Here is a 22,974-nt window from a genome sequence, read left to right as displayed (position 1 = left end):
TGCTTCCCAAAATGATTCTAGCCACCTTCTTACATAGCAGTATGAAAAATTTAGAAATGTAGTGTCTTTCTCTGCAATGACTTTAATATGCACTCTCAGAGTAGGATTTTAAAAACATGAAAAATTTGATGCTACTGCTCTTCACTATGGTAACTGTTGTCCTACTTTATATTTTTAATACCTTACTGAAATTTTCATAGCTATGTAGGGAATTATGCCACATTTTCTGTTAATCTTAGAAGTATATGTACCCAACTACTAAAAAGCTTAACAATTTCAAACTTCTCCTTCTAAATGTTGCTGGGCTGTTCTGTATGTTTTGATAGGTGGTACTTGCTAGAATATATATGGCTAAATGAGAATTAAGTGAATTTATTCACAGTAAAGATACCTTAGAATACCACAGCATCTTTAATATTGTTTCAGATAGCTGCAGAAGAGCATTTCACTTCACCTCAACTGATTTCATGGCGTTGCTTTCAGTGTAGCTGTTATGTAATGCAGAGCTATAGCTGGAGAGAGAAATGAAAGGTTATTTTTGATTGCTGTTGTGCATAAAGTATAAAAGGAAATGTAATTGGTAAAAGTGCAGGGAAAATTGTGCATTTCTGATATTTATTGTTTGTAAATTTCATATGAATTCATGATAGGAAAAAGAAATAGAACCTGCTTCATGAAACATGATTAAGAGTTAAAATATAATTAATCTAAGTGCATTTTTTGATAACCAACTGTCTGATGAAAGGATGACTTCCTGTTAGCATTCTTTAGAATTGCCAAAATGATGCATTTTTGCATACCAAGAGAAGATTAGATGTATTGCCTGTCTGCTGCTTCATATACCTATGCTATGAAAATATTATCTGTCTTGCAGATCACTATCTTCAGTCAGTACAGTATTTTATAAATGGCATTTTTCTTTTTTAATATTAAAAAATATTAGAAGTTGTCCCTTCTTCCCATATGTCATACATAACAAAACAAAGTACATGCTACTCTGCTTGAGCAGTGTTCCTATTGAAATCAGCTGCTATAGGCTGTATTCTGGTCCTGTGCTGTGCTACTGCATTAGCTCCTGATGTTGGCAATAACATTCTGACCAATGAAGCCATCATGTGCCTTGAGATCTACCCAATACTGGAACTTTTTAAGCGCAATTTATCTCCTTACACAGCGTAATGAAGTTTTACTTCTGCATAGATTCCCTTTTGAAACTTAAATTTCGGCCCAATTTTCTGCTTACTAAATTGGTGAAAAACTTCCCTTCTGTAGTCAAAATATTAAATCTTCATTAATTCAGTATATCTTATTCTTGACAAACTTGGTAGGGATTTGACTGAACGTAGGACTAAGGAAGCCACAATCTAGGATGACTCAAGGATTCTTATTTGCCTTAATTTACAAGAATACATAGGTGGTAGGTGCATATAAAAATGTCTCATATTCCTTGTCTACTTCCCCAACTAATGTAAATGACTCCATTTAGGGAATATTAATTTTCTGGAACTACTAAGTTGGCTCAGGAGATGATCATGTTTCCTGTCTTGTTTTGTGACTGTTGATTAGGCTAGTTATTCTCTTTGGTAAGACACCTTTTTATACTTTAAAGTACTCTGCTAAAGGTTATTCGTGAAATAAGCTTTTCATAAATTAGAGGAAATTGGCTCTGATTTTGTCTCCCTCACATAGAAGTGTTGGTAATGTTGCATGATACCAGTTCTCAGCAGCAGCATAAATGGATTAGCAAGGATTTTCAGTACCAGAAAGACATTAAGATTTCCAGGGCTGCTGTGTTATTAGAATAAAAGTACAGGGCTGCTTCAAAAGAAATGCCTCCTATTTTATTATGTCAGCCCACAACATCAGAGGTGGATGTTGGTGGTATGGCAGTAGAGGCTGAACCTTCCCACCAATATTCCATTATATTTTGTTGCCATTTGACAGGTGGCAGTAGAAGGGCAGTCTGACAAAATGGTGTCTGACATGGAAGTACGTACGAAGCAAAGGTGTGTCACTGATTCCTCCATGTGAAACAGTGGCACCCACTGACATTCATCAATGCTTGCTGAATGTTTCTGGAGACTAACTAGTGGATATGAGCGCAGTGATGCAAAGTGTGGTACATTTCAGCAGTGCTGATAGTGACAGTGGGTTACTTAACACTGGTACAGCTCTTCACAAGTGTGGCATGCAGGCTTTTGTTCACTGCTGGTGAAAATGCATAGCTAAAGGTGATGACTGTGTTGCAAAAATAGTGTTTTGTAGCTGAGAATTTGCTGTATCAAATAGCGTTATTGTACTCCTTGTATCTGCTGTTGTTTCCGTGGAAATAAATAAGAGGCATTACTTCTGGAGTGACCTACCTATTTTTGAGTCCAGCTGCAGAAATTCTTCTGTTGTGACACTGTCCAAAAACAGGGCATTTTTTGCATAATTTCAAACATCTTTTTAGAAACTGAAAATGGAATTTGAATACTGGCTTTTCATCCAGCTTTGGAAAAATAATTGTGAGTAAAATAAAGAACGGCTTCTAAATAATAAGATTTGAAATAAAATGTTGCTATACATTTCTAATTCTGTCTTTTAAATATGATCATTAAACGATAGAACCTAGGTTTGTTTTTTTCAAAAACTACTAAAAAAATAGTAAATTACTTCTATCTGAATATTATTTTGAAAGGAATTCACCTATAGTAATGAAATCTCTGAGCTGACTTTCTGTAGATGTTTAATTGCTTGACAAAGTTCTCCTTCACTAATATACAGGGAAAATGAATTGGAAACTTTAACATAGCATAATTCTTGTTGGAAGTGCTTACATTCTAATCCATTTGAAGAAATCTGGCTGACTATTTTTCACAAAAGAACCAAATTAATTAGGTAAGTGACATGAAAATTCTTTTTCACTTCTACTTAGACTTAAGAGCATACTGTAAGAAATGACAACAAATAGTGTGTGAGAAGTGGGAAAATCAGGAGTTCAGATATAGGCAGACTATATTGTGTATCTTTATGGGCTTTCAATATTTAATTCTGGGTTCTGTAGGTGTTTTAAAACACAGTTTTAAAACTTTTAAAACTTTTCTCTCAAGTGAACTGTGCTTCCTAATTACTGCTGTAAAAATTAATCAGTGTAACAATACAGGAGTACATGTGGCCTCGGTTATTGACTGTTGTGTTAGCCACTGCAGTGGTTCACATGACAGATCACAGATACACACAGACGATCGCTCACATCCTACAGATAGATTTATACAAGTGGAAAATGATGAAATCAATTGATATGGATGACATTTTAAAATAACCAAGATGTTATTCAGATTTTTCAGTCCAAAAACCGTGAAGTCAAACGCCTAAAACTTTGTTTGCAGTTATGTTCACTGAAATTTTCTGCATGTCCAACCACAGGGCCAAAAACTGAGTACAGCAGTCAGTCAATGATAAATGGTGAGGTAAACAAGTAGGAACAAACTTTCTTAGCTTTTCACTGAAAAATAGTGATGAAATGAATATTCCGGTACTCCGTAGCAGCACTCAGCTATCTTAACTCAGTGAATCAAGATCCAGTTATTAAGGATGTAGACAATGCCAATTCAATTCCCTGCACTTCTATGACCTCCTATGTGATATTAGACAAATAACTTATCTGCCTCAGGCTTTGTTTGGCAAATGGAGACAGCAGGTTATTTTACACATCAGATAGTTGTTGCACCAGCAAGAATGCACATTCCAACTTGTGGCACAGGCAGGAGTTCAGATTCTGACACCTCCATTCAGATTAGTCCTTTGCACTGAATCAAACAGCAGAGAAAATATGGTAAATAATAACATTATTAAAACTTTATCATAGAACATGTGCAAAGGAGTGAAACTGAAGTATCACAGATAGCATTTAATTCTGCTTTCCCTAAGTCCTGCATTCTTGGGTTTGATTTTTGTTTTTTCAATCTAATGGATTAATGTTACCTTAGAGTGCTATTTTTTTTTTTATAATTTAGATTCATCGGGGTGCTTGAACCCAAACTTGTTTAAAAGATTTCCTCTCCAGGAATTCCTGCTGTGTAGCTCAGGAAAGCTTGTAGCAAATTGTGGATCTGTTGGAGGGATAAGTTTCATCTCTTTTACATCAACTTCTGCTTTCATTGGCAGCATCAAGGACAAGGAGATAGAAAACACACAGAACAATTTGCGTAGAAGAAATAACAGGAATCACATAAGTGAGAATAAGAAGTAATTAGAAGACTCCTGATTTGCAAGGATTGAGTTTAAAAGCTCATACTCTTTGTAGGAAAGTGAGAAGGGAAGGAGTGAATAATACTCTGAAAAAAATCAAGGTTGATAAAGGAAATCCTGAAGAAAAGTGGGAGTTTGTGAAGGGGCAGAACATTCCATCTCTCTCTCCACAACACAGAGTTTTGGAGATATCCTCCCTTGCACATTCCCTTCTCTCCCCAAAGACAAGTTACTGACACGTAGGTCATTACCTGACAGCTACTGAGTACTATGAGTGTCCCTTTGAGTGCTTTTAGCCAACAGACAGCCTCAGATAATACACATTATCTCAGATCTTAATGAAACAAATGTATGAGAATGTGTTTCATCCCACTGATGGGCTAAGACCATTTTTCTTCCCTGCCAGTGAGGCTTAGCTGGCCTGGGGCAAATTGCTCAATTGTGATCATTCAGCCTGAAGTATCCCATGAAGACCTGAGCAACACAAGCAGGGCAAAACCATGAGTGGCAAAGGGAGACATCACCTGGCAGAACTCCAGCAGGAAAAGAGCCTCAGCTTCTGCATGGTGAAACTCAGCTGGCTACAGATTGCCCAGCGTGTGTCAGCGTTCAGTGGAGAGGTGGCTGACAGATTGGGTGAAACATTTATGCCTGCCAGAGCAGAAGATAGAAATCTCGGAAGTGAGATTCAGGCATTGAAGTGAGAGTCATGGACAGGACTGCCCCCATCAGCTCAGGCTGCCCAGGACTCAATCCAACCTGGCCTTGAGTGCCTGCAGGTATGGGGCACCACAACTTCTATGGGTAGCCTGTGCCAGTGTCTCAGCACCCTCTGAGTAAAGAATTTCTTCCTAACAAATAACCTAAATTTCTCCTCTTCTAGTTTAAAGCCATTCCTCCTTGTCCTATCACTGTCAGATTGTGTAAAAAGTTGGTCCACCTCCTGCTCGTAAGATTTATATGTAAACCAAATTTGTCCCTCTCTTTCACTTTCAAATTTTATTTTCTCCCACTTTAAAACATGTTCAAGGAATAAAGGAGAAATAACCTTTTCTTTGGTTAACAAAATGAAAGTGAAGCCCTGCAAGTAAATGCCACCCTTTATTCCTTTTCATGTTAGCATCTAAAGAACCATCCTAATGCTGTGGTGGCACAGCATCTTGACATTCTGACATGAGTGAAGAAATTCAGCAGGAGATGTTTACTAGTAAAAGATGGCTCAAACTACAGTTTCCTGACAGCAGGCTGCACAGTACAGTTAATCGGAATTTACTTTTGTTGATCTTGATTCTAATCAGAGATAGGCAGACATCATGTACATACCTTGAGAAAATCCCCTGCTGCACTGACAGTGCTGATGCCTTAAGCCGGTCCTCTAAATGCTGAATGAAGCATGTCATGTTCTGTGTAAGAGATTAGAACAGAGAGCCTAAATTTATTGTTGTATCTGTTCCCTTTATCTCAAATCTCATATTTGAGCTTTCTGAAAAGATGCACAAGGCAACTGTCATTCTTTATCTGTAAATGGATTTCTGGGAGGCTAAACATCAGCTGAATAATTATAAAACAACAGTTGTATAAGCCTGCAAATTATGTGGAGTAAAATGTCCTTGTGTCTGATTAGTAATCTCAGTGTTCACTAACAGAATCCACTGAGATGTCCCAGGCACAAACACTGCAATGTAGCTTTGAGCTACAACTTAACATTCACTCTGAGAAACAGCATGCAATTCACCAGTATGCCTGAACCCACAGCAGCAGCGTCTCGCCACTTACTTTCTATAATTCACAGGCTGTAAACTGTGCTCTGCTTACAATAAATTGTACAAGAAAACCACCAGTGACGCACATATTTCTGCTGGAAATTACTACACAGATGCTGGGTAAGCCTGTGGCTGTTTTACAAGATACCAACCTTGCTGACTCTGAGCTTTCCCACCAGGACTACCTGGAAGAGATAGATACAACTTTGGCTCTACTCTTAAAGACAGTAAGAAAGGGATTTGTTCAATAGGTGAAACCCAATCTCCTTGAGAATCCGTCTGTCAAAATAGTATAGATTTTTATTGGTGTTAGTGCTAAGCTGACATGGTGCAGGTATGACTGATCTGTTCATCTACTGCTCATACAAGACAATGTGCTGGGATCAAAGTTTGAGATAAGTTCTTGGTGCTTCATTTTCCCTTTAGGCCAGGTGATACTGGGAGCATGCCAAGGACATAGTTGGAGGGCCTGGCCTTGAAACATCTTTTTTTTTCTTACCCACTAGGCACAGCTTTTCGTACTAGACATGTCTTTCGATTCAGTGGAGCTTTGGTAGTGATGTTCTACAGCCTGTCCCTGCCATATTTCTTTGTGACTCCATTGACCTTAAAGGCAAAGGATTAGAATAAGAAAAGAAAGAATTGTGAAAATATTTTTTCAGGTAGAAAAGGAAGCCTGAGAGTCTCAGGAAAGTTGAATTCACAATTCCCGAGACTCAAAATGATGAGCATATTCCTGCTTCTCTGTGCCCTGTTTCTTAAACAGGTTTGGAGTCCAATCTGTTGTTCCCTGATGCTATTTCAGTAGGCATTAAGAAAAAAAGCCCTGTTTCTAACATTAATTATTTGGAGAAGACAAAGTGTTTGTAGCAAATTTCAGTTATTATGTGGGTCACTCCAAAAGCAATGCCTCTTATTTATTTCCATGGAAATTACAAGCACAATGACACTATTTGATAAATCAAATTCTCGGGTACAAAACACTATTTTCTGGCATTCTCACCAGCACTAGCTATGCATTTTTTCCATCAATGAACAAAAGCCTGCATGCCACACTTGTGAAGAGCCGTACCAGTGGAAGTGCTCCTCTGTCGCAGTCACCACTGCTGAAAGGTACCTCTGCATCACTGTGCTCACATGCCCTGGTTGGTCTCCAGAAACATTCAGCAAGCATAAATGAATGTCAGTGGCTACCTTTTTTTTTTTTTTTTTTTTTTTTTTCATGGAGGAATTCAATGACACACCTTTGCTTCAAATGCACTTCCATGTCAGATGCTGTTCTGTCAGACTACCCCTCTGCTGCCATCTGTCTCACAGCAGCAACATGTAATGGAAAATTGGTGGGAAGGTTCAGCCTCTACTGCCATACTGCCAACATCTGCCTCTGATATCGTGGGCTGACATAATAAAATAGGAGGCGTCACTTTCTGAACAGCCCTGTAGTTTGTTGAATAGCCACTTTATACAGGTTTCATAAGAATTATCATATTTAGTACAGGAAGTGAGGTGTTCTTGATATAGTGTCAACCCTCTGCCACATTGAGAGCATAAGCCTAAAATATTTTTATCCTGTCTCGTCTCTCAAAGATTTTGAGTTTATATTACTTCATTTTTTCCTCATGACAAAAAGCACCGAGGAGCCTATTCACTAGGAAATTACAGACCTCATTTCATGAACAAAATCCTCTAGGCGTTACGGACCAATTTTCAGTACTGGGTGCTGACAGTGATGAGACTGCTCTGAGTGCTGGATAGATACAAAGATGGAACTCCAACTCCATTCCCCAGAAGCTCAAGGAAAAGTCAGAGCTTCAAGGTTCAGTGTTTAATTTAAATACTTATACAATCAACGCAGGCAGCAATATTTGGCTTTTTTCATGGGTTATTACTGTGGGTGGGAAGGCTCAACTCTGCTTTTTCACAATTGTTTCTTTACTTTCTGTTGCATCTTTGCTGTGGTGGTTCATGGAGGGAGCTGCGCTGACAAGTAACAGTGGCTGCAACCGTGACTGGCTCTTGCACAGATTAGACCAGGAGAGGGAAGTATCTAGCTGTGTTATGACCCATCATTAGTATATACACTTAAGGAAATTGTGTTCTGCTCCTGAACATTCCTTGAGGAAATAAAAGACTAAAATTGTTAAGTAAATTATTCACTGCAAATTATTCTCTCAGTTCCATTTGCTATTCTGGGATTTTCTGCTATATCTAGGCAACCTAGGCCAGACAGAGTATAGGCATGGACATAAAAGCGAAGGGTACATTATAGAAGCCCTGTGTTAATTGAAATAAATAGCCTAACACACTTTGGAATTGCTTAGCATAAGGGAAAGCAAGGTAAGCTATCTAAGTCTCCATTTAAACTTGGGCCAGATTTCTGTGATGTGACTGATACAAAATTTTCATCTTGTTTGCTTTTTGGCTACTGTGCTAAACTCTTTATTCTAATTTTGCTCTACTTTTTGGTAATATAAAAATAATCAAATACTGAAAGTATGAGCTTACAGTGTAGACTGTAGGTAGTTTCTTCTTTCAAGGTAAGGTAACTGGATGGAGCCAGCGAGGACTTTGACACTATTGTGGCATTTGATACTGTGTGGGTGGAAGACACATAAAGCACTCGAGTATCCAGGACTATTTATCATGGACCACTCATTAAAACTGAATAATGATAATAATAATAAGCTATAACGTATATTGCCTTTTATAAAAGGAGTCATTCTCATGGGGTCATCTTAATTACTAAGTGGAACACTTTTCTTCCCATTGGACTTTGCAGAGTGGAGAGCAGCATTACCTGGGTATTTCAGGATGGAGGACTCAAATCTGAGCCCAATAAAATTAATCTTCAAAACTTCTATTGATTTTGCTGCAGTTTGGATGAGGTCCAAAGACCAGCAAGGAAATGGAATAAGTTATGTGCAATCATGTCCAATAGAAAATTAGGTATGAGAATTTTAATTGCTATTTTACGTAGGTATTCATTCCTCTTCGAAAATACATCTTGAAATACAGAGAATACAAGCACCAAGCTTTTTATTATTTTTTAATAGAGAAGAGCCCTCTTTGAAATGTATTGGTTAACTTCCTGTTATATGTTTGTTTTTTTTTCACTTAGTTACTTTTTAAAACTAGTGTGGGTCAACCTTCCAAGGGCAAGAACATAATCAGGTCAGCTTTCAAGCTGCTATAATTTTTCTGATATGTGGATGAGGAAAGGAAATAGATATGGGTGGGCACTATATCTCTTGAAATGGCCTCTTTCTTCCTGTTTAACAATAAATATTCTACAGAAAGGAAGCTCATATATTACTCTTCAGATGAGTTCCCATTTTATTAATCATGAAGATTTTAATAGTGGCCTGAGACAGGAAATCACATTCTAATGATCTGCACAGTCTTATTTAATCCTCAGGTTTGGATCAGATAAAAAAGAAAAGCAATATACTGCAATGTACAGCTATGTAGATAAATAATAGGGTTTAATTACTGTAAAACATACGTACAGCATTTTTAATAACATATGGCTTTACTGAATTACTAAGGCTGATTAAATATCAGTGGTAAAACCTCCTTAGGGTTAGAAACTTAAATAGACTTTGCAAGTGCTGTTATCAGATATATGAAAGAAAAATATACCTTAGAGTTAATAAACCTCATCGGTTTTATTAACAATTAATTATTATTAACAATAATGATGAATTATATATCCCTTGGGGTTTATAATAATTATTATTAATGATCAATATTTAATGAATAATAATGCTGATGAACTCTGAGGGATATCATATTGATAATAAAATTCAGCTCTATACAGAAGGAATGTAGTTCTAATGAAAATGTGAAGTAAAACATTTTGGGTGCTGGGCTAAGGTTCAATATATACACAGAAAAAACAGACAGGGCTTTACCAGGGTGTGTGCACTGAGTGTTTGGGTCCACAAGGATTCGTGAATTGCTATCTGATGGAAGACGTTTTCACAGGCTTGCTAAAAGAAGTTTTAACTGCAAAATGTATGAGGAAATTGCTTCAAATAGATCGTCTTGAAAACTATTTTTTTTTCTGAAAAAATGTCAGAAATTTTTGAAAAATATATATTTTTTTTACCTACTGCTTCACTTTTTCAGCTCTGCAACTTACTTAGAAATAGTTTTCTTTGTTCACCTGCAGCATTGAAACTCTGTGGGTGGCTCAAATGTTTTAAGTTTGAGATTTGCCTGAATCTTCAATAAAAAAGCAATGGATTTTTTTTCCGTAGTTTCAGATTTTATACTCCATGATTCACAACAAACTAGTTTTCTGTAGGATACTCAATACTTGTTTGTTTGAATTTGGCAAATAATATCAAACAAGATGAAGCAGACAATCAGAGCTCACTTAGTATCTACTTTAATTGTAGCCTCTCTGCTGTAAACCTCCTGCTAGAGTTGTTCTTTCTCCCTTCTACTTTTCACCTAATCAGTGACAGCAGAGAACTGAGAAAGCTATTTCAGGATGTCCAAATTCTCTGGCAAAAAAAAAAAAAAAGGCGAAAAACTATTTGACCATGGAAAAGAAGACAGCCTTAGAAATTTTCTCTCCCACTTAGTGGTCTTTAACCTCGCTACATTTATTGAATGGCTGTAGAGCAGTGAGTGGGAGGAATTAAGAACCAGCTGGACCATGTGTCACAGCATAGCACACACCTGCCGGGGAATAAAATCCTTGGATGCTTATGAGTGCAGCACTCCTTCACATTCGAGTCTCAGCACAAGTTGAAATGAAGGGTGCTGTTAGTGCCATGAGGTTGAGTGGGATAAATGAGAGGGGAAAAGAGACTGATTTCTTGAGGTTGTGCAAAGTCTTCCTGAGGTCTGATGGTGACATAAAGGAGAATACATATTAAAGAGTTTCTCACTGCACTCTGTTCTCATTCTCAACTCGTCCTTAGTGCACCTCTCTCTCTGCAGTCACTTCCTCTCCTTCCTCACTCCCTCCCAAACTGCTTTTTCAACTTGCTCGCCTTTTCTACAAAGCAGCTGCGCGGTCACATCCTGACTGAACAAGGAACTGCAGTGAGCGGTGTACCCTTGTGCGGTACGCGTTGTTATCGTTGTTAAGTTGCAAGCTTGTAGACTTTGCACATCAGTCAGACAATCTTAAATTTAAAATGTTGAAGAGAAAACCATCTAATGTGTCTGATAAGGAGAAAAGTCAAAAACCTAAGGTAAGAGTGTTTAATTTTTATTGCCGGTAAATTATAACAGGAATTCCTTAAAGGAGGGCTTATGTACTGGAAAGGCCCAGGACTGGTTGTAATGCAGTGGAGCAATTCCTAAGGTTTTGCAGCTTCTACAGAAAATGTGAAGCTGAAAAATAAGACCTTGAATGCTTCAGGATTTCCTCAGCACTCTTTCAGTAATACGACTTCAACAGTCTAGTTTTATATGATCACTTTATAAATGTAATGGTCCAATCCAAGAAATCATTACAAAGCTGATATAGTGTTGTTGAAGAGCCTTGCTATACTGGAGTTTGTTGTTGCATGTTCTTCATCAGTCTTTTATCAGAGACACTCACAAAAATTTCCTCTACCCCCTGAATTTATGACAAACTGACGCTACCCTAAGAAATACTGTGAGAAATAGTTTACTGATCCTTCTTGTCTTTGTTTGGGAGCACACTTTGCAGTGTGACACCTGTATCCTAAGAGACTATTGCAGGCAGTTCTTCAGAAGGAATGTCATTTGGTTTTACATGACATTGGCTTTTATGTGTCCCACTTGCAGTTTTAGACTATGATTTGTTAACAATTAATGTTTTTAGTGGTTTTTTTTCATGGACTTGAAACATACTTTAATTACTTTCTCCATAGATTTACATGCTTTTTAAGCATTAGCCTTGTTTGTGGTATGTATTTTCTTTTGTTCATATCTTAAAGGCAGGGAAGAAGTATAGTTAATATCTAGCTACGCTGTAGGTCAGGTGAAAAGATCACAATAGAGCCTGTAGATGAGCGTTGTTTTCCTGCCCACTGAATACTTGCAAAATTAAGTTTTGGTTACTTTTTTCTTCCTTTTCTTTTTTCTTTTTTCTTCTTTTTTCTTTAACATCTTCCTTAACAAAGGGTATGATCTGAGGGACATGGTATAGTAGGCATGGTGGTGATGAATTGATGGCTGGACTAGATGATGTCAGAGGTCTTTTCCAACCTTAATGATTCTATGATTTATTTTTTTTTCCTTTCACACAGCTGGTTATTCATTCATGAATTCACTCCGTGCTACTCAAATGCTAGTGTTATGGCTTCTCAAATCTGTGAATCTATGTGAATATAAAGTCTCTGAATGTGGTGTATATATAGATATATTGATTCACTGTGTGTATAAAGCAGGGATAAAAAGAGTCTAAACACTTGACTGATTGTCAGACTTGCATGATCTTGCTGCACTGACTTCTGGTAAATTTTTATGCAAAAAATGCAAGGTTTTGGTGAAGCAGATCAGGATTTCTTTCTGCCTTAGTAATGTACTTTGAAACACTTCACCTACTGTAGTCCCGTTTTTGCACAGAATTCTGTAAACTTTCCACAATTGCAGTCTTTTGCTGAATGTGCTATTGACAGAAATGTCATGGGAGGAAACAGTTTCCCCCTCCCATAGAAGAGAAATTTTAGTTTTTTGTTGCATGTTTGGAAATATGCACTGTGTAAGCAATGCAAATACCTAACTTGCTCAATACAGAATTGAGTAACATGGGGTGCAAGTCTTCACCTCCAAACAGAAATTACAAAATTTCACAACTGGGGCCCCTGGATGGTTTCCTGGCTACCACTGTTCTGCGTAGGCAGTATTTGACGTCTTCCTGTACGCACAGGGAGGGATGTCATCATCAGTGTGGAGGTCTTGGGCTGTCTCACCTCTTCTTCAGGTGGCTGTCCTGGATATACTAAAGGAGAAAGTCATCAGTCTAGATTATCCAGTGAAAATCTGTATTGCTGCCAGAGACCTGCGAACAGAACAACCAAAATATCTTTTTAGGCAGCTGAGTTTTGCTGATAGTGACCACTGGTCTGTATCACGTTTGTTGCAAGTTCTGTGCATTATTCAAGTGTTACACCTAGATTTTATTTTTAATCCTCCTGTTTTTATTGTTTTCTAATGTGAAATTACTTAATGCCCATGAAAAGTATCTGGCATACATTATGCCTTTTGATAAAGATGAAATACCATGTAAAGCTGATGCTGAAACCTTACCCCAGTCAATTCGCTGTCCCATGGTACAAAGCCACTGCTAGTGGTGGAAAGGTGGCCAGTGGAGCAATACAGATTCTCCGTATTTAACTGCCCGTTCTCTGTGTGCAATGCATTTGCTTTATTATTGTGTTGCTTCAGAGACTTCTGCAGATGTGTAAGGTGCTACATAGGCAAAAACAAACATCTTGAAACTCTTGGTGTTTATTATTAAAATTTCAATACCTGTCCACTGCCATGAAGAACTGGTGTTGCAGTTTTTCCTTACGCAGCAAGGATTTCTGTAGCACCACAATTGTGTTCATAATTTCTCTGCACATCTTGCAGCTTTTATGTATGCATGTTTTTACATACAGCTACTATATGATTTGTATGTAGCAGAAACTAAATAATATTCATTTGTGAGCAAAAAAAATCTACACCACTTGTCATTCCAGAGAAAATGGGGAGATAAATGCTTTCAAAAGAGGCACCAAAAGAGTGATCCTTTGCTGATGTTTGTCCTTGTGGCTCCATGTACTGCTGTGGGCCTGCACACATATATTTTACAGAAGCTGAGGCCCAGGTAGCTGAATTATAAAGTAGAAGTACCGAGGCTTAAAAACACTCAGTCTAAAATAGAAGAAATTCAACCTTATCAAAGGGCTAACCTCTCTATTTCAAGCCTGTCCTCTCCCTAACACACCTCTGTCTGCCCAAGTCCTGAAATGACTTTATATCATGGTGCAAGCCGAGTGCTTCCCATCAGCCCATCCACCACAGCTCTCTCTTGGTGCTTCACTTGTCCTTTTCCATCAGCTGAGATGTGACTCGGTTTATACTGTGCTGCTCTCTGGGCTGCACAGTTACCAGTGGGCAGCTGAGGTCATGCGCACGAGGTGGAGCACCTAGCCTTGCAGTCGGTGCCCACAGTGCTAGGTGGAGTGCTGTGGGCGAAGCATTCCTTCTGCACTGATTGCAGCATTGGTAGGAGAGGTCTGCAGCAACATATTGCTGCCAGATGTGTTTCAGCCAGGGCTTGGTACAGCCTGCCCCAGAGTGCTCACAAAGCTGGGGGAGAGGAGAGTGGCTCACTCAGAAGATGTCAAGGACCCCTAACATCACCTGGATTGTATCTTCACTGCACTTATGGCACTACAGATCTCTGTGCATCTGGGGAATAGCACGAAGCAGGTTTAGAAGAGATTAAACATGGTCTCTTTGATGTACTTCAGGCAGCACTGTACAAACAAAACAGTGCTAAAAGAAAAAAAAGAAAAACATTTTGCAGCAAGGGTACATTCCACTTTGCGCTGTTTAACACTTTTGACCAGGTGTAAATAAGAGTGAAAGGTGCAAATAATCTGCAAAACATCCCTGCACTGCACCGTGCACTTCACACAGTGTAATGTTCGGGGCAGCAGGTTTTCTTTTGTCTCTCTCTTTCAAATTCCTACACACTGAAAACTTGAGAACTGCCTGATGATTCTTGGCTTTACTTCAAGCTGAAGCAAATAAGATTTTTTGCTTTTTTTTTTTTTTTTTCTGGCTTGACTGAAGAAAGTCTTGTGTCATTATTTTACATGACAGATTATCTATGTTTATGCTAAAGGTTTGAGACGTTTTTGTTTCCTTATTCCACTTCCAAATGTGCTTGATGCTTGGAACTCAGCTTACTTCTGGTGTAAGACAATTCAGGGTCAATGCGTGTGCATTTTGTTCAGGCAAAAATATGTCCAAGCTTCTAATTAAATCAATAATCTCTTACTGATGTGATAAACTATTACTCTCAGCCTCATAAGAAATTAGTGGCAAATCCAGTGGAAGGCAATTTTTACTTCCATTGTGTTTACACACATTACAATTTAAATGTGTAAACTGCACACATTTACTGTGCAACCTTATTCCCTAGTAGTATTTCATATCATTAATTTTCCTTTTTATAAGCTTCACACAAAACCTTGCCTCCACAAAAATCCATGCACATTTTGGCCATAGACTTAATGAGCCCCGGATTTCACTTTTGTATATATTCGTCACAGAAAGCCTGATCCCCAAAACACGTAAATGAATAAATTAGCTGTGATCCTATTGATTTCTATGGGCTTTGTAATCTAAGTCATGTTTATCACATGTGTTTGGAGTCTGTACTGCAGGCAGATGCTATAAGCAAGTTTTGTGGTGCAGCTTTCTGAGACGATGGCTTGTGCTGGGATTTCTGTACTGGGAAATACTTGAAGAGACAATAGGAGATAGGTACAGCAAATCTAAAAGCCAAAAATAATTCAGCATATAATTATATCTTTTGTAGGACAAGATCTGCAGTGAATAGATTGCTCTTTGCTAATGAATATTAACTAGGTTTTATCTTTGAGTGGTAAAAGCTGAGGTTTTTAATTTTATTTCAAAGGTAAGGATGGGCAGAGTTCTGAAAATATAGCAAGTTTAAAATTCTTTTCTTTCTCCCTGAAATTTGGAGTGTATACTAAATGAACTACTGCTGATGTCACAGATGCTAATTTTCACAGCCATGACTGAAGTGATGTTCGTTTCCATCTGCATTACATTCTAACAGTGATGCGAGGCGATAAGCTGTTTGCACCATACTGCCCGCTGTGCAAATTTATGCTCATAGGCAAAGATGACACGTAGTTCTGTCATTAAAGGTCTTTACTCCATTGCCTCTTGAAGAAGGAGAGTTTGTCAAAATCCATTTTTACATTGTTAAATAAGCAGAAGCAGATGACAACATCTGGGGAGTAGTTTTAAGAATCTGGTTTGTAGTGGAAATACCTGTGGGCCTTTCTCAGAAAGTGTTCAGAGAAAGAAAAAATGATACTGTTATAACCATGTATGAGCAGACGGGGAAAAAGGGATTGCAAGTCACACGTCAGAAGGTGTTTCCTGTCTCCCTCAGACTTCAGAAAAACAAGAACAAGGTTAGAGTTAACCTTGGGGTATTTTTCTTGTGTGAGTGGAAAGTTCTCCAACCATATTGCAGCTCCTCTCATAACAGTTTTCTTTTTTTCCTTCTTTATATCCACACTTTATTTTGAAAAAAGAAAAATCTTTTGTCTTTGCTCAGCCATGGAAAGCTTTGTTTCAGACCTTTTCTGTCCTAGCATATACATTAACCTATCTCTTCTAACAAGAGTTTGAAACTCCTGGAATTTGATTTTCTCACTAAACATTAAGTAATGGTCCAGGGTCTTTGTGGTGAAACAACAGCCATCTCCCTCCTCTTTGTCGGGAAGCTGATCAGGATATACAGACCATATTTTGATGCTCAGATCAACATAAAGGTTCCTTTAGGACTCATGCAATTATTGAGTAGCTCTCATATAAAATAATAGAAAAGGCATCTTTGGCCTGTTCTCATCCTGGCCTCTTTTGTGGCAGAGTTGCCTTACTATGGCACCTATAATGTGAAATTTGCTTATAGTGAAAAACACTACAAGTTTTGTTTTGTTTTGTTTTGTTTTCCAACCAAGCAATAGCATTTTAAGAAGCTTGTCCAAAATTTCATTCTCCACATATTCCTGGAAACTCAACTCTATCACAACAACTGTGACTGTACTCTCTGATAAGTGTGGTGGGATAAACACCAAGGTGATATAAATCAGTATTAGTTCCCTTCTAATTCTTTAATTATCTTTATTGAGCATTTGATTGCTTCAGTACTGTGTTTCTAGGAAACACAAAGTACTCCAAATGAAACACTGGTGAGGATACCCATCATCGCTTGTGAAAAGCAGTAGCTGTGTAAGGGCAGGATAGAGGATGTGCCCTAAAGTTCTTTGTAGGTTTCAATACTTCTAGTAATCTGTGTTTTGTATAAATCCACACTGAAGTAATTGTAAAGCTGCAGGTGTAAGCCATTTGTGGGTGGTTACAAACACTTAAGCCAGAAGAATCAACCCCTTGCTGTGAAAATCTCTGGCAATACAGAATCACAGAAACACCAAGGTTGGAAAAGACCTACAAGATCATCCAGTCCAACCATCCACCTATCACCAATAGTTCTTACTAAAGGAGTTCTCACTCACTCCAGGAAATGAAAATAAAAGTCTTCTGGGCCTCTGAAATCACCATATCCCTTAACTTTTATCTTCTGAAAGCTTATAAGAGTGACAGTGGTTTTATTTCAGTAGTTAGAAATAGTTTTGCTCACTTCCACAAATTAGCAATGTCAGTGGTTTTGCTCTAGTCATTTTTCTGCTTGGTACCAAGCTACAGATTATATGTGCTCTGAATATTTAGCAAGTCACATGTCCTCAGAACCATCATAATGGTAACCTTTGCTTGTACTTCAGTGGAGGAAGGAATTTGTGTGCATGTGTTTTGGTGTTCCAGAGGAGGATGATAGATCTCTTACCTTTTTCCCAAGTGAAATCTTTCCTGTATTTGCTTGCTCATGCAATTCTAGCTGTTTATATCTTATTATTCTGGCACAGTGGACGTGCATAGTCTTCTTTCTTTTTTTTTTTTTTTTCCTCAAACTTGAGACTGAAATTCCAGTCCTGAAAATGTCTGGAGATTTTGAACTTCTGTGAAGCTGCTTCTTTGACAATATGTATTGTAAACCATACTGTCCCTTTTTATTTGGTTTATTCTATAGATGCACAAAAAATTGGATGATTTCACTTGTTTGCAGACTTCAGGCTGCTTAATTGCCAGTCCTAAGATCTACTGACTTATTTGTGGTTTGCCGAATGTCAGCAGTGAAAGATCTTTCATCACTACCTTTGAGGCCAACAAGAAAGCCCTTCTCTGAGAAGAAGATCTAGAGATCCATCTAATGTTTGCACCTTTAGATCTTTTGAATGGAGTCTTAGTCCTTTCCCTACCCTTTTATGTCTTAATCTCTTGTCTTCACAAGAACAACCAAGTAACCCCACACTTGATTTCCATGAGATGCTAAAAGGTTAATTACTGAGAACTGTAGGAAGTGGTGAGCTCCCCTACTTGGTCATGCTGATTACATTCAGAAGGTGTGGTAAATTGGCTGTGCCTTCGTGTATGTTGACACACAAGTGAGATCTGGGGCCGATACTATATTAGCTTAAGTTTTCCTGTCAGGTTTCTAATGGCTTCTTCAGGGATAAGAAAAGCTCTGTAGGAGCATTGCTCGACGAGAAAAACATGGAAAAGCTATGGTGCTGTCTCATATTTTGCCTCTGCTGTTGTGTTTAAGATTGAGATGGATCTTTGTAACTGTCAGCCTGCGGTAATAAGATAAAGAAATCAGCTTTGCTTTGGCAGCACAGCCAAATACAGATGCATGAAGATGAGAAGACAAAGTAACCAGGACAGCTGAATGAGTTTATAAAGTTTGACTCTGCTGCCTTCACCTGTGCAAAAAGGATGTTGAGTATTACCACTCGTGAACTGCTTTCATTTTCCACAGCTGCACTATTTCTCTCATTCTTCTGTGTGTCTGCCTCCTTTTAAAGATCATATGTTAACTCCAACAACTGCTTCACAAAGCTGAAAAGGGGATATGGTTCAGTGATGTATGAACAGCTCAGAGACTGTGTAGTGAGTGCTTGAAATGACTGATGGTGACAGAAAGGTCATTCAGCTCTATCTACAAGTACCTGGCAAGGCTCTGCTGACATTGTCTGTTGGTTGAATTTCCATGATTTTCTTTTTCTCTCTAATGGAGTTTATATTTACTTGATTACTGTCTCTTGCTAATTGTGTCTACATGGGTAAAAATTTGAAAACGATTTGTTTAGGATTTTGGTTATTTTATGAAGGCATGGAGAAAAGTAGATGTTCCTACCATTCATGAAAGCTTGCAGCCTTGTAGCTAATGCAATTCACTTTACAGTGATAGGCTAGATTTGTAGAGGATTTCAAGCATAGCTTTGAATTTGGACTTCGTATAACCCCAAAGCCTTTGCTGCTATCTGTGCCTTGGTATCTCTCAACTATGCATGGTTTTCCTGGAGGGTGCAGAAGATTAGCCTTAATTTTGTCCCACATCAGAATGAAAAAAAAAAAAAAAAAGCAAAAACAAAAAACTCACTCCAAATGTTTGGTGGATTTGTTTTTTATGCAACAAAATTTCAGTTTTCCACTGAACTGTGCTCACAATCAGCCAACTGCCAGATACACCCAACAGAGATAATCAAATAGAGAAAGGGGAATTGATGATACTAGATGAGTACTATTTGCCATAACCAGTGCTCGCAATGAGCTGTTGATTGCATTCATTCCTATCTGGCATGAAAATGACCTGAACAGAATCATGATGCTATCTTGCCTTGAGAGACTAGACATTTTTACCCACCCCAGGACTGCAGTGACAGAACTTACGCTACAAAGAATACCCAGAATCTGCGTATCTCGTACACTAAGACAATGCTAAATCAATCGGAAAATCTAAGTTGGAAACAGTTTTTCAGCTTACTTACTGATTCAAAACAACAAAGTATTGAATTTATTTATTTACACTCAGAATTCTAATAAGCATGCCACAGATTTGCAAGCATATTTTCTGCAATCTTGTCTAGTTTTTGAAGCCTGTGAGGCTGTAATGAAATGCTAATCGTACTTTATTCAAGTGGACAATAAAAATAACTTTGGCCAATTGATGGCAATAAGCCAACACTGGAGTTCAGCCTTCTGACAAGGGAGGTTATATGAAGGGAAAAAAAAAAAATTGGTGACACTGGTTATCATTTTAAAAGAGTGAAAAGGTAACCCACTGTAATGAGAAAAGTCTTTTCTCTGATTTTAATTGTTCTCCAAGATAAAACTAATATAAATAAATGGACATATAGTTTCGATGAAACAGTAAAATTCACAGTGACTGATGATAGATACTACACTATGTTTTGCTTCTCCACTGCACTGTATCTCCATTAAGGTAATTTCAGCTAATCTCACTGTGGGTTCATTAATCAAGTGTAGTCAGGATGTCTGAAGGGAGATAATGAGGGGGTATTGAAGTTGACCTACTGTTGGGATCTTATTCTTCAGCAGTTAGTTTGTTTCTCATGTCTCATAATACATGTATACTGATAAATAAGTTCAAGTTGCAATTAGTGGTCGTAACAGATGACTAAAATATCTTTATTTACTTGCAAGCTCAAAATGATTCTGTAAACACATCAATTAACTTTGTGTTCTCCTTTATGTTACATGTCTATACAAATTTCCAACTGGCAGCATCAGTTGACAATGAAATGGAAAGAAGCTAGACCAGAAACATTTTAAAATTTCCCCCCTTTTAGCCAAAGGTGGAAAAAAAAGAGATGGAGCCTAACTGCCAAAGTCCTTAATCTTTTCCTCTAAGCACTAGCATCCTAAATCCATACTGCAGTATCAGCAGTCTCTTAGTGACTTCCAAAATTTCTCCTCTAAAGAACCTAAGAAAAGATTTGTTCATTTTTTACTCATTTTTTACTCATTTAGGATTATATACTGTATATCTGCCTCACATAAAGCTGTCGCTGTATTACTCAAAAAAAAAAGAAAAAGTTTAGGTTCCAAGAGCCCAGTGGGGCTGGAGTCTGCTGAAGATGGGAATGTTTATAAGCTCTGTGATATTAACTGCAGCACTCAACCTCAGGTGACATAAAGCATGCAAAAAAGAACTTTCTGTCAGTTTTATTATTTCTAAAAAGGTTCCCCTTGAAAGAGAAGAGTGACCTTGCTCTGCTGAGCTGACATATGCCACTGAATTAATGGCTAAGCGTTGCTGTAGGGAAGCTTGCAGAAACATTACAACTCCAATGGCTGACTTTGCTGTGAACATTAATCAGAGGAACCAACATGATGTATCAAACACTCATTTAAAAGTAATAAAAACTAACTCCCTTTCCTCCCTCCCTGCCCCCCAAGTTTCTTAGAATTAGCTTATTGTTGGTCATTACCTGTTGTCAAGGGTAAGGCTGCAGGACTGCAGTAAAACTTGTACAAGGGCTTTCAAAAGTTTGCTTACTCTTCAGAAAAACAAATGAGCTTTCGGGATGGTCAGATTTAACCGTGACTTAGAGGTCATTTTTTCATCTTGTTCCCCTTTGGAAGGTCATGTGAAGGAATACTCCAGCTGCAGGAGCTTTTGTGATCATTGCACATAGCAGACTCCTACCTCTGGGAGGGACACTAGCCAGCACCCACCCCACGTCGTGTGCAGGACAGGCACAGGGCTCCCTCAGAGCTGGCCCCCTGGGTATTCTTCAGCTCCTTCTTTGGCAGTTATATTTTCATATTCTCCTGAAGCCCGTCTTGCAAACATACATGTGAGTAATTCCTCTCACATGAGAAATCAAATGGAACACTGCAAGGTCAGGGCCTGGATAACGCACAGCATTAATAAAATCATGCTGTATACGGAAGTAGAGATGGGACTGAAATTGCAATAAGGTAATTTGTTTGTAAAATACAAAAATTTGCGTGTGAATTTCTCTGATTTGGGAGGAGGAAGGTTCAGGATAGGAAAAAAAAAAAGTTATTTAAGGGATTATATTATTACATTATTTAAGGGAGTACAGACCAAAGCCTGCCATGCTTACCCAGAGTTTAACCCTTCTTTGCTCAGACAGTGCTGCTCCCCTTTGCTGCAGTCAGGGCTTATGGAAGGTGGATTCCAGGCTTCGGTGTCTCTGCCCACATGCAAGTGAAAGGTGGAAAGGGATAATAGTGCAGGAGAGGTGCACATCATGCCAAGTCCTTAACTGTCACTTTCATAGCTTCTCTGAGTTTGTCACACATCCTTAACCTTCTTTTAAAGTCATTTTCTTTTCATGGTTTTGTGTGCCACTGAAAGTCACTTTTAATTAAATGTCATATAAATAATAAAGTCTTAATTACATAATTATTGCAGATACCCATGTGCACGCTCCCAGGGTTGGACAGCTTGCCAGCAGAGCACTTGAAGTGCCTTTTCTCAATGGGATCTGAGAGCTCTCTGCAGCAGTGCTGCTGGTTAACATGCAGGGCCTGTGTGCATTTAAAGGAAGACGCAGGCCTCTTCACTTCCCCTTGCACATTTTGCAAAACTTGGCTGCAAACAGACCATTCTTAGTGCTGCGATCGACATTTTTTAAATCGCTTCCTCATTTTGTCCCTCACGAACTAGTTTCAGCAGAACTGGTGAAAATCGCTCCTTTTTTGCTCAGCCTCTCCGTGCATCTTGCCCCTTCCCAAGGAAAACTTACAAGGACAGAGCCGACCCTGTGAACTGCTGCACTCTTGTTCACCCTCATGAACAGCAGCTCAGCCCCAGCTCTGTGTCCCATACCCACATCCTCAGGACCCGGCCTCTGATATCACTGGAGAGCTGGTGTTTGGGTAGAAGCCCTGACAAATGGATCACCAGCTGTGGTGCGCTGTCAGTGCAGGCTGGAGAGGACAAGCACCCATCAGAGGTCTTGATAAAACAGCTGCTTGGTGTTTACTTCCAATGTGAAATGCTGGGAGAGCATTAAGTACGATTGATTTGTTGTTTTATACAGCTTTTATTTTCCAGTCGTTTTCTGCCATTAAAATTAGGATTTTTGCTCTGAAGTTCCAAGGTAGCAGCCTTGCTCTAAAACCGCTCTGCTCTCTTTGCTCCCCACCTCTGCAGGAGCAGAATACCAGATCACATTAACAACCAGAGTCTTTTATGGAGTCGTTTTTAAGCCAGTTAAAAATGCCATTTCAGTAGATTGCCCTATTTGAGTTAGCAGGAACAAGCTGTATCTTTTTTATTGCTTTTGACTGGCCAAGTACAAGGTTTAGGCCATGTTTCGTGTTGACTATAAAGTTATAT

At 38.5% G+C, this 22,974-nt stretch overlaps 1 protein-coding gene across 3 annotated transcripts in view; it reads left to right on the top strand.

The window, feature by feature from the left end:
* Nucleotides 1-22,974, top strand: part of LOC122155904 (SAM domain-containing protein SAMSN-1-like) — a 193,033-nt gene that overhangs the window by 149,709 nt on the left and 20,350 nt on the right. The window contains exon 1 of one of the 3 annotated variants that reach the window (XM_042810249.1): nucleotides 10,935-11,203. The exons of the other annotated variants lie outside the window; for them this stretch is intronic. Coding sequence (XP_042666183.1) covers nucleotides 11,147-11,203 — 57 coding nt within the window. The 5' untranslated portion in view covers nucleotides 10,935-11,146. Of the gene's footprint in view, nucleotides 1-10,934; nucleotides 11,204-22,974 lie in introns of those variants that run through there. 3 annotated transcript variants of the gene reach the window in all.

The sequence above is a fragment of the Centrocercus urophasianus genome, unplaced genomic scaffold (assembly GCF_019232065.1).
Source record: "Centrocercus urophasianus isolate 14NV4802_14NV808 unplaced genomic scaffold, USGS_Curo_1.0 seq_12, whole genome shotgun sequence".
Classification (NCBI taxonomy): domain Eukaryota; kingdom Metazoa; phylum Chordata; class Aves; order Galliformes; family Phasianidae; genus Centrocercus; species Centrocercus urophasianus.
This window is presented reverse-complemented; position numbering and strand designations above follow the sequence as displayed.